The sequence below is a fragment of the Macrobrachium nipponense genome, chromosome 34 (genome assembly GCF_015104395.2).
Source record: "Macrobrachium nipponense isolate FS-2020 chromosome 34, ASM1510439v2, whole genome shotgun sequence".
Classification (NCBI taxonomy): domain Eukaryota; kingdom Metazoa; phylum Arthropoda; class Malacostraca; order Decapoda; family Palaemonidae; genus Macrobrachium; species Macrobrachium nipponense.
Window position 1 is genome coordinate 48,615,161 of NC_061095.1, and position 13,087 is coordinate 48,628,247.

Below are 13,087 nucleotides of genomic sequence, written 5' to 3' on the forward strand. Positions count from 1 at the left end.
CCATACTCTTATAGCAAATGATCAAATTTCAATATCAAATATTCTACGGCTTACAACCATGCCTTGTGATATATGAATATTACTTTAGTTGTCATGCAAAATGAACCAAAATTCTGGAAACTCTTTAGGAAGAAGACACTCTATTTTCCCTTTCATGAAATCAACTCAAATGTAGGTAAGTAAAAACGAAAAAAATATCACCCATGGAACTTCGCTGAGGAGTCCCAAACTACAATCGAGTATCTAATCGATATTGTACCCAACTCCAGATGCTTGAGTAACATGAGAATGACCGCTCCTTATTGGTTCTGTAACTCCCTCACTTCAAGGGTAGTTGGAGACCTTTGTCAGCCTCTGTTTCTATTTGAAAATGGACCCTGTACGTTCTGTTAGGTATACGACGTAACTCGACATCCTTTGATCATGCATGCATGCATGGATGCATCTTCAACAAACCACCTCCCCCCCCCCAAAAAAAAAAAAAAAAAAAAAAAAAAAACTCCCACATCCTCAAAGAGCGAATGTTCCACGCTCGTGCAATTGGAACTTCATAAGTTACTACTCTAAAGCCATTCTCCTTCCATTTTAATACCTTTCTATATTTTTCATGAATTCGCTAATTTATCCCTTTTTTTAATATTTCATAAGTGAGATTTCTTTCTGTACTTCCCTTTGCCTTCTCTTGCTTCCTAAAGAACACCATATTCTTTGGAAGCTTGAATTTCAAGTCAGTGGCCCCTTTGGTGGGCTTGTTTCTAATGAATAGGATCCATCCTCTGAATAATAATAATAATAATAATAATAATAATAATAATAATAATAATAATAATAATAACAACGAGGGAAAAAATGGATAAGTATCAAGATCTGAAAATAGAAATAAGAAGGATATGGGATATGCCAGTGGAAATTGTACCCATAATCATAGGAGCACTAGGCACGATCCCAAGATCCCTGAAAAGGAATCTAGAAAAACTAGAGGCTGAAGTAGCTCCAGGACTCATGCAGAAGAGTGTGATCCTAGAAACGGCGCACATAGTGAGAAAAGTGATGGACTCCTAAGGAGGCAGGATGCAACCCGGAACCCCACACTATAAATACCACCCAGTCGAATTGGAGGACAGTGATAGAGCAGAAACTAATAATAATAATAATAATAATAATTATAATAATATAATAATAATAATAAATAAATAATAATAATCAATAATAATAATAAGAATAACAATGAAGAATAAAAACACACATATTTCATTAGGAGCACTTAGGCACGATCCCAGAAATCCCTGAAAAGGAATCTAGAAAAAACTAGAGGCTGAAGTAGCTCCAGGACTCATGCAGAAGAGTGTGATCCTAGAAACGGCACACATAGTAAGAAGAGTGATGGACTCCTAAGGAGGCAGGATGCAACCCGGAACCCCACACTATAAATACCACCCAGTCGAATTGGAGGACTGTGATAGAGCAAAAAAAAAAAAAAAAAAAAAAAAAAAAAAAAAAACAAAAAAAAAAAAAAAAAAAAAAAAAAAAACTAATAATAATAATAATAATAATAATAATAATAATAATAATAACAATGAATAACACACATATTTCATTATCAACAACAATATCAACCTTTGACACAAGGATTGACTTTGCTGCCTCTGTTTTAATTATTTTGTTACAAAATGTCCATTTTACCTAACACACGACGTGAACTGCAGTTTTAAGTTATGTTTCCTTGTATGGAAAGTATATATAACATTATGCACTTGTTTGTTACAAACTAAAAAGATTTACAGAAGTTGAATAATCCCTCATGAGTTTAGCTGTTATAATGTAATAACATTTACTTGCTAATATATATATATATATATATATATATATATATATATATATATATATATATATATATATATATGTGTGTGTGTGGTGTGTGTGTGTGTGTGTATGTGTAGTGTGTATGTGTGTGCATGTTTATATGCAATCATATATATACCCTTAAAACAACCTACAGAAGAGGTTAGCACAAAATTTACTAAACTCCTAATAATAAATAAAGAGAAAATGCCATCAGACATTGAAGAGAAGGCTAATATAAACACACAGAAGATGTCGACGCACACGTGTATGTCAGTACATGTGCACTTCCTCCCCGTCACCAGCAAACTGCCCATGGAAGGTGGGCGTGACCGTTCCCTTCGCTTTGAAATCCACACGTCCCATCTCTGTCCACGATTGAGCGTCCAGAACCAGTAATGATACTAGCTTGGGGTCAGTCTGTTGATCAATAATTATACAGGTAAATAAACAAATGAATAAGATAAACAGATAGAATGGTTGATAGATAGATAGCTAGATAGATAGATAGATATAGGTATAATTGCATAGTTGTTCCGCGGGCCTGATTCCGCCAGCCTTTTGTTTATGCTTTGTTTGTGCGTATGTCTTTTGTATTTGCTTCCGTTTTTGTTATTTAACGTACTTTTTCATGATTCCACATTCATTTTCGAGGAGCTTGTACTAAATAAAGAGCCAATTTTGCACACTATACCGGTAGTTACCGAGCGGAATAAAAATTTTGGATATTATAAGAGTTATACCCTATGACTTAAGGAATAATCGTTTTCTAACATCTTATTTTAGCTGATAAAAGAAAACGACTCTCTTTAATGGGTAACCATTCTAAAATCTGAGGTGAGATTTCATAACTTTTCAGTCCTGTTTGACTGGACCATGAAAAAACTTCGTAGAATTGTCTCTAGCCCTATCAAAGAGTTTTTTAGTTACATAAAGTTCCAGGATAATCTTAATTAGACGATAGTCTATAGACTAATTAAGAATATAGTTAAATACAAATGTATTTTCAAAAGCCTTATGGTTTTTGGTGTAGCTACCCCTTAACAAATGAAGTTTCATCACAGTAAAAATGTCCCTAAATTATATTTCTAATGCATCAAAATTCATTTAAGTTACTGTTCAGCTAACTGTAAGTCACTGGAATTTCTCTGCAATGAGTTATAAGTCACTCAATCGTCTCTTCCAAAGTCAGTGGAATCTCTTTTAAATAAGTTGAAAGCAGTATATCTGAATTCTCTTTCCAACAGGTTAAAAGCCACTAAGGTTTCTTTTCAGTGAATTACAAAAAGGATTGAATTCCTTGTTGGAATTGGTATATAGAGTTTAGGCCAACGGCCAAGTACTGGGACCTATGAGGTCATTCAAAGCTGGAAAGGAAATTGAGAGCAGATAGGTTTGAAAAGTGTAACAGGAGGAAAACCTCGAAGCAGTTGTACCATGAAATAATTATTTGGAGAGGGGGAATAGCTAGCAAGATGGAAGAATGATAATATGAACGGAGGTACAGTAAAAAGAATGAAATGATGACTACACTTCACCCGTGAGGTGCACTGACGGCACCATAAATTCAGTGTCAAATATAGTTATCTTTAGTGTAAATTACAAATCATTATAAGTGGATTAATTAAAAGTGCTGGTGGTTAGATGAAATCTACGTAGGCAAGTATTATTATTATTATTATTATTATTATTATTATTATTATTATTATTATTATTATTATTATTATTATTATTATTATTCAGAATACGAATCCTATTCATATGGAACAAGCCCACCATAGGGGCCACTGACTTGAAATTCAAGCTTTCAAAGAATATGGTGTTCATTAGGAAGAAGTGAGAGGAGGTAAAGGGAAATCCACATAAAAGAGATCCAACTTATTAAAAGAAATATTAGTAAACTAATAAATAGATAAAAAGATGCATTTAAATACAAGGAGAATAGTATAGTAATGGGTATAGTAATGCATTACATCCTCGCTTGAACTTGAAAACAAATGGTGACCCTTTCTAGGTCACTGCATGACCTCTCTCCCCTACTCGACCTTGCCGAATCACGAACTGACCTGATCCAGGAGTGACGAAAGAACGACACCTCCGTCTTCCTCATTTGTTCCAGGGGCCGACACGAAGATGGGTTCGCTCACGAATTTGTTCCTCTCAAACCATATTCGCACCTGACCCGTCTCTACATCCATTTTAACGAGCTGTAGGTTGGCGAAAGGAACCATTATAGCTAGTATGTCTCTCTCTCTCTCTCTCTCTCTCGCTCTCTCTCTCTCTCTCTCTCTCTATATATATATATATATATATATATATATAATATATATATATATATATATATAATATATATATGTTATATTATATAATATATATTATATATATATATATATACATATATATATATATTTTATATGTATATATATATATATATATATATATATATATATATATATATATATATATGCAATTGTAGTAGCCACAATCCTTCTCGTGGTCAGGTCGGCAATGTGACCTCCTTTTGATTATTGGACCTGGGTTCGTTTCCCACGACCTGACATTACAATTTCCTCTTCAATTTTCTTTGAACTTGGATCTTGAAGCTTTGTAGTGACAAGCGTATCCAAAAAAGAGCAAAGAATTCAAGAAGTTAAGAGGGCATTGTGGTTGTTACAATTGCATATGGATCTGGAGAAAAAGTGACTAGTAGATTCTGCATATATATATATATATATATATATATATATATATATATATATATATATATATATATATATATATATATATATTATATATAATTTGGCTTGAGAATATATGTTGAAAACAAGAAATGTGCAATATATATTAAAAGAAAGAGGAATTAAGTAAGAGACCAAGAATTAGGAGAAAAAAGGGAATAAGGAAAGAGACTCAAGATATAAAAAGAAGAGAAGAGAAGAGAATGAAAAGATGAAAAAGGAAAGAATAGAGAGAAATAATTATGAAGATTCCAAACAGAAGAAGAATGCAATAAGAAATAAGATGCAGGAAAAATCGAAGAAAGAAAATGAAAGGCTAAGAATTCAGAACAAAAAGACGAAAAAAGGAGAAAAAGTTATATGAAATATGAGACCAAGAATCAAGAAGAAAGAGCACAAACAAAAGGAGAATAAGAAGCCAATAATGAAGAAAATTACGAAAAAAAACATAAATGAAAAGAATAGGTTAAGAAATAATACAGTTGAGACCAAACAGAATTAGCAGTGATGCTATTATTATCATTATTATTGAAAAATAAACCCACAAAATTACTGTGTATAACGTGTTCACTTATAAATATTTACATTTTATTTTACTCAATACTCGAGTACTTTTTCAAGAGATGTATAAGTTGTCAGCCTAGGTCAGAGCCCAGAAGACTGCTGGGCCTTGACCCATGCTGACAACCTACATATCTCTTGAGAAAGGGCCACAGATAGGGCCTGAAAGTACTCGAGTGTTGAGTGAAATAAAATGTAAATATTTATAAGTAAACACGTTATATACAGTAATTTTGTGGGTTTCTTTTTCAATCTTCAGAAGAAAACTGAAAGAGGTTTTTGTTTGATTATTATTATTATTATTATTATTATTATTATTATTATTATTATTATTATTATTATTATTATTATTATTATTATATTATTATTATTATTATTATTATTATTATTATTATTATTATTATTATTATTACTATTTAGAAATAAGCACTATTTATACGGAACAAACCCAGAGGGACCACTGACTTGAAATTCAAGCTTCTGAAGGATATGGTGTTCATTAAAACGTAAGAGGCGGTACAGTGAAATACAGAAATTAGTTACCTCACTTATTTAAGAAGACAGAAATAAATGAACAACTTGATAAAAATGCATTAGAGTGGATTGCGGATAGTATCAGGGTAGTAATGCATTGCATCATCCCTTGAACTTTTGAAGTTCCAACAGCACGACATCCCCAGTAGGGAGGCTGTTCCACAGTCCTCCAACGGTATGAGGAATAAAGGACCTCTGGAACTGAGAAGTTCGAGGGCGAGGCAAAACATTGACTGCATATTGGGGCTTCTGCTGTTCAGGAAAAGATGATCAGGGGTCAATTTTGAATGTGAAATTGACTGGTTCGTTTATTGGAGTCTGGTAGCCTAAAGAACTGACTTTGCTATTTAGGGGAGTTATCAACATCGATTTTACGTGATACATTGAATCTAACTAAAGAAAGTTGATGTGCTACTTACGCCATTAAATCAATGAGAGGAATTCCTTCCAGTGTTTTCAAAATTAGCTCGATAGTAACTAATTAGATGAAATTATTGCTAATAAGAATAAAAGAATAAGGGTGAGACTAGGACCTAGGGAAAAGAGACCAAGTAGAAGAAGAAGAAGAAGACGAAGCATCACACCTTGTCGTGGGTATTGTTTACATTGCTGATCCCGACCCCGTAGGCGAAGCGATATTCTCTGGCGTTGTATTTGTAGTTGATCCTCTGCAGCTCGAAAGGCTGAGTGGAGATTTCGTGTCCTTCGACCTCGACGACGCCATTGGCCTTCTTAGTGGCCCTGCACTTGCTTCCTGGAAGGGTCACTGGAAAAGAAGTTTCGTTAGTGGTATATACAGATGAGTGGGATCCTTCGAGAAGGGAAATTTCGTGACAAAATGTGTATAGAACTCACTGGAACGTCTACGACTTTTGGAAATGGAAAAATACCTGGGGTACTTTAACTAATTATATACAAACTAAAACTCTAAACACTAACCTAAATTAACGTCCACAGGTGAGCTCTCAACATCGAGTGGAAGAATGAATCTCCGGTGTGTCCCCAAAATGGGACTGTCCTTCGAAAGGCCATTTTCAGACATCGCCTTCGTTATTATCTGTGAAAAAAAGATGGTCTCAACCACGCCGTCACAGCAAGCATTTAGGGTACCGGGAATATCAAGCCCAAAATCTTCCCTGGTAAATAACAAAAAGCAAAATCAAAACAAAATTCAAGACATGAAAGTAGCCCATTTTGAATGATAGGTCATGGCTCGTGGCAATCTAGACTACTTGAAATATCGGGCCAATGTATCTAATCACTATGCTTCTCTAGCTAGTCGTTGGTCCCTGCCCTCAAAGATCATCGGCTCCCCACCTCTCCATCGCTAGTCGCGGCGAGATCGATGACTAGATGACCGTCCTTTTCGTAAGCGTTCGTGTGATGGAAGATCACGAACGCCTCCGTCGTATACCTTGTGCTGACCAGCTTTCCTGTGCTACGATCGACGACCCGGAAGATGGTCTTGGAATTGAATAAGAATCTGGATTGAACACTTTCAGGAAGGTGTTATGAATTACAAAATGTGCTTACTGACTCATGATAAGACCAGTTATGTTTCCAGAAGAAATCAATTGCCATTCTTTCCCCTTTTGAATGTATGTGTGCATTTGTATGTGTGCGTGAGAGGGACAGAGGGACCGACTCACCTTTTCTTCTGGGTACCACTGGAAGGCTTCAAGGATAGTTTCTCTGGCGACGTGATTGTAGATGAGCTTGCCTATGCTGACAACCAGCGGCATCTCCACGAAGACGAAGTAATGTTCCGTCATCCCGAACGAGTGGTAGTAAGATGGATGAAGCTTCCACTGGCAGGGTATTGTGGCTACGATACTCGCTTGTTCCACAGACGACACTTTTCTTCCTGAGGATGAATTACCATTAGTCTCAATGTCGATGAGGCCAGTGTCTGGCCAACTGAGGAATGCAAAGCTAAACTCGATAGTTGTGGATAGTTGGCAATAGTAATTCAAGTAATAGTACAGTATTTCTTCATTGCCTAGAATTGAAATGAAGTATGTATCAGCTCGGGTCATGAGGGAACTTCAGGCTGCAACATCACCAATAAAGACTTGCTGAGAACGGTTTTGGGTCTGTGAGCTTGATTACATTTGATTTTGTTGCTCATTAAGCTCTAGATCTAAATAAAGTCATTAAAAAAAAAGTCTGATTTATATTGCTCTGTACCGGAATTGGTGATATTTTCAGAGTTTAACTGACCTTCCTGCATTTGAGGTGGTGGAAACTTGATGATGTTATAAGCAGGGCCACTGCCATTGGTGAAGGAGCTCCCCATGTTGTAGACCGTGCCGTTGGGTTCGACATGAGGGTGAGCCGTCACGGTGTTCACTGTGACAATGTCGTTGACTCTCGTCTGTAAGGGGACGTCCGCATTACAGTATAACATGTCTTCAACACAAGTCAGTGCCATATCCCAAACAGAAAATAGACAAGTTCAAAACAAGTCAACAACTGTAAGTGGTGACCTAACCTTTGATAAATAATGCATAATCATATGAAGCACTGCTTGGATTTGGATGTACACTTCTACGCAGTTATAATTTCAAAGATTGCCAACAAATGCATATTTTGTAAACTTCTAACATTCATGATACATTTTTTAAAGTAAGCCAGGTACCTGATAGAGTAGAGAACTTTGTACACAAAAGCAGATTTATTCTAATATAACCTAGGGTCTTTAACCACAGAAAACATACCATACTTAATCAGTCTTAGGGCTTATGTCAAAAACACATGGAGCTTGTATCCAGAGCCAAGATATTACTCATAACTATATATTTGCTTGCCAAAGGGAATCATTATATTGTTCTCATTCAAAATTATTCAAAATTAAGAGTCAGAACAGAACTTGCTGCATGATCTAATGCTCGAGAGTATCACACAAATTTAGTCCAAGAATGGTATAAATTTTGCCCATAGAAACCATTTAGCAACGTCTGAGGTTCATGGTAGAGCTCCTATGGCAAAACAATAATGATCTTGACACGCCACTTGGCTGTCTCTCTTGTTAGAGGGTGGCTTCAAATCAATTTAACATTCACTGTCGTATTCTTTCTTTAACTGCTAAGGAAAGGATGAACCACCCCAGCAAAAAACGTCCACTGGAGGCTACAGAGCACTTTCCTTATTATGGGAAGTAATTAACTATTAATGATGTTTTTTTATTTGGTATTGGGTTGCTAACGACATGCCTTTCTCCATTGTGGTTGAAACCCATCTCAGATGAGGACCCTTCATGTACCTAGTTCAAATTCTCTCAACGTAAACACCATAGCATAGGAGCAGACATACCGGCTCCCTCAGAAATTGGAAATGGGGGACCACTCACTCGCAAGTAAAGAATCCTAAAAAGTGCATATAGACTGACATAAAATTTTTAGGTTGGTGAATGCAACAAGATAGGACTGTCCATAAAACATTCAAGTGCAAAGTCCGTACCTTTCCCCCAATGCAGGCAAGTGTGGACGGGTCAATCCTCCTCATGACAGCTGACTCAGTCAGGGCATAAAGCTCATCTCCCATGTGGACGACATTAACGGAGCAGTTATCCGTGGAATCTATCTCGAAGAGGCTCATGAATCTGATGTGAAATAATGATGGGTGTACTGTATATATATATATATATATATATATATATATATATATATATATATATATATATATATATATGAATATAATTTATTGCTTTCAGGCATACTAGTATTTCAGCATGATAAATTATTCTTTTATCTCAATTTGTTTACTTTGATTCTGAACTTACCTCTGAAGAAGAGTCTTGCAGGGATCAGGGTGGGCAACTGTTCCTAGTTGTGTAACAACGATGCGGTTGCTCAGCCTGTTCTTCTTGTGGTCGTGGCTTTGCAGAAACCTAAAGAAAGATTTTGTGTCACGTCTTTACTATTTTTTTTAAGTTATTAGCAGGTAACAGCACAATAGCTACTTTTATTCTAAAAACAACAGGTTACAAGGATAGTGTATGACAAAGACTATTCATGCTTACTCGTTAATGATAGATTATCACATTGATATTAAAAATGATTTGTGAATAATGTTTAGAATTATTGCCTGCTATGGAAAATACTTGATCAATAATAGCTGATGGTGTTAAAGTTCAATAAACTCACTGTTGTTACCAACGTACAAAGGCTAATTGGCTTATGGAGTTAACAGTTGGAGGATATGGTCAGAAACTATAAGACAAACCCATTTTTCAAAACTTCCACACACGTACAATTATCTTACCTGGACTGGTATGTGACACGTCCTCCCTTGATAATGAACTGATGCAAATATGCAAAGCCATCAAAGAGGTGTTTGTACTTCGTCTCACCATACGTGTACAGTCCAGGTCCGTTCCTTGTCAGCCTGCCACTCAACCAATCAGGTATAGTACCTGTAATAGTCAGTATATCAGTTCCATCTTGTTTCCCCATTGTATCAGGTAGCAATATCACTACTGATGATAACAGTGTGTCAACACTACATTAAAACATGTTATAAACAAATGTTGGTAACTTATTACACGCACGTCAGAAACAGGCTGAATAAATGTTAACAACCTATTGGCAGCCCTAACCAGTACTTCAAACGATTATCAAGCATTGGCCAAAGATTTGTTCTCAACTTACGACTGATGACCTGTATGTGACACTGATGCAATAAGTTAATATGTATTTTACCAGTCCGTGGACACACCCTTAATAACACCACAAAACCAATAGTAATTTACTTACCTGATAGAATTCCATCCACAGGTACAGTTGTTTCACACTCACAGTTCCTGAACCACATGTGGTATGGCTTTCCATCGTTAGCAAAGTCTTCTGGGGTGACCTCTCCAAGATCTTTCCCAAGGCGACCATTGGACAAACGACTCATTGCTTCAATTCTGTAAAGATTCATTAATGGTTTCTTCATAATTTGTCATATTGCCACCGAAATATCAGAGTCCCCCCCCACAAAAAAAGCGCACAATTCATGCCACTCATCTCTGTCAACTTGTGCTTTCCACCTCCTGGAAATGAAAGCATTCTGCTCCATTAGTTCCTTCAGGTCATCTACGTGAAAATTTCTCTGTGTCTCTCCTCTATCCTCCTAGAACTTTTGAATTCCAGAGACTTGTGACTCTCCTTTTTTACCCACATGCCTTTCCAGCCCAATTGTATCCTCTGCTCTACAATTCACCTTATTACCAAACAAGCACCATCCATTATATTGAGTCAGTTATATCTGGCATTCCTCCACCATCTAGGCCAACTTTCACTCTAATCTTCATAGTTCATTTAACAAAAACCTTCCTCTGCCAACATTCGTACTCTAATTTTTCAGCATACACTTCTTTCAGGTGCATTCATCAGTCTCTGTAGCTTTTCTCCACTGGCACAAGCTAACAATGTACCATCTGTAAACATCAGGCATCCCACACTTTCTCTAACTTCTCTCATCACAATCTTGGAGTCAAACACAACTTTATTTCATTCTCAGTTCTACAACAAAATAGAATCTCAGGCCTAAGCATTCTAACACAGAATTCACTCTCATTATAGAAATTTAAAGATTATTATTTTTATTCTTACGATTATTGTTATTACTAAGTAATGAAACCTATTCCTATGGAGCAAGCCCACCTAAGGGGCCATTGACTTGAAATTCAAGCTTCCAATGAATAGGAGGTAAAGGGAAATACAGAAAGAAGAGTTACCACTTCCTAGGAAAAAAAGGGGTCGTAATACATTGCATTTTCGCATTAACTTCTCTTCTAAAAAAATTAAAACTCAATCAAGTATTGTTTGACAAGCCTTTTTGATTAAACTCAAAAGTGATTAGTGAAATTCACAATCTCAGGGAAATTTACTATCTCGCGAAAACAACACAAAGTTTGATTAATTCTTGAATTAATTATTAAGTAAAATTAAATCAAAATAAATTTATTACAAAAATCATGAAATTAAATTATTCAAGTAAAATTCAAGTGTTAAGTAACAAATAAAATGTGAAAATTAATTCACAAGTGTTAAACAACAATAAAACTTGAAAAGAATTCTAAGAAGATGCAAAGTAATTACATGTGTTAAACTCAATAAAATTTATAGTGATTAATTAATGAAAACACTTAATTTAATTAAATTGTGAATATAAATGTAAACAGAAAAATGTGAAAAACACCAAAATTGCATTTCAATAAAAAATAGATAATGGGACGAAAAAAATCACCAACACCAGAATGTGAAAAAATTGTTCTTCCAGTATTTCAAGTACTTTTTAGGTTTACGTTTAGTGCACTGAACTTATTAAAAAATCTCTTACCTTGGTATACCAATTTTAGAAGGCCTTTTTCGAAATCACCAATAAACACTTACACAAGAGGCGCCTGTTACACACTTTTACAACGTCTGTTCAGATTCCATAAATATGCACTCAGCAATATTAAATAAATCTAAGAAATACCAAATCTAAAATTCACGAGTGACCAACCACTAAGTATAAAATCTTTAATGTGAAACCACAACTCTCTCATGCAGGGAGAGAGAGAGAGAGAGAGAGAGAGAGAGAGAGAGAGAGGGAAGGACCAACACATGGGTATGATCTTTGATATCGGAATGAACAAAAATTGCCCTCATAGTATGGAAACTGGGCAAGAAATCTCGGCCCGAAATAACTTAGATACTCTTTCAAAACAATAAATAGAGAGAAAGTGGGATTACAATCATAAATAATATGTATTATAACTTGATTTAATATAATAAAATTCTCTTAAAATAAAAGATATGATTATAGAATTTTCCCGAATGAAATAAATATTAAAGGACATTGTAGCTCGATATATGTATATGAATCATGGAATGTGATAAGACATATATATATATATAGATATATATATATATAGATAGATATATATAGATATAGATATATATATATATATATATATATATATATATATATATATATATATATATAGGTAGTATATATATATATATAGATTCCTATATCTATATATATATATATATAATATATATATAGTATATAGATATATATATATCTATATATATATATATATATATATATATATATATATATAATATATATATATATATATATATATATATATATATATATATATATATATATATACTTATATATATATATATTATATATATATATATCTATATATATATATATATATATATATATATATAATATATATATATATATATATATATATATATATATATATCTATCATATAATATATATATATAATATAATATATATAGATATATCTATATATATATATATCTCCACAAGTGAAAAATAAGAGATGGGGTGAAGGTCCTGACCAGTTTCGTCTTTATTTCCAAGCCATTGAAGGGACCGATAGGTAGTATTGGAAGTC

At 34.4% G+C, this 13,087-nt stretch overlaps 1 protein-coding gene across 1 annotated transcript in view; it reads right to left on the reverse strand.

Annotated features, from left to right (window-relative positions):
- Window positions 1–1,945: 1,945 nt before the first annotated feature.
- The window catches only part of LOC135207713 (carotenoid isomerooxygenase-like), a 12,961-nt gene continuing 1,819 nt past the window's right edge, over window positions 1,946–13,087 (reverse strand). Inside the window, exons 2-12 of the mRNA XM_064239549.1 lie at window positions 10,430–10,584; window positions 9,939–10,089; window positions 9,457–9,564; window positions 9,135–9,276; window positions 7,896–8,049; window positions 7,325–7,539; window positions 6,993–7,139; window positions 6,615–6,732; window positions 6,260–6,441; window positions 3,909–4,049; window positions 1,946–2,262 (exon numbers count right to left, since the gene is read on the reverse strand). Of these exons, the coding sequence (XP_064095619.1) occupies window positions 2,116–2,262; window positions 3,909–4,049; window positions 6,260–6,441; window positions 6,615–6,732; window positions 6,993–7,139; window positions 7,325–7,539; window positions 7,896–8,049; window positions 9,135–9,276; window positions 9,457–9,564; window positions 9,939–10,089; window positions 10,430–10,574 (1,650 nt within the window). The 5' untranslated portion in view covers window positions 10,575–10,584 and the 3' untranslated portion in view covers window positions 1,946–2,115. The remainder of the gene's footprint in view (window positions 2,263–3,908; window positions 4,050–6,259; window positions 6,442–6,614; window positions 6,733–6,992; window positions 7,140–7,324; window positions 7,540–7,895; window positions 8,050–9,134; window positions 9,277–9,456; window positions 9,565–9,938; window positions 10,090–10,429; window positions 10,585–13,087) is intronic.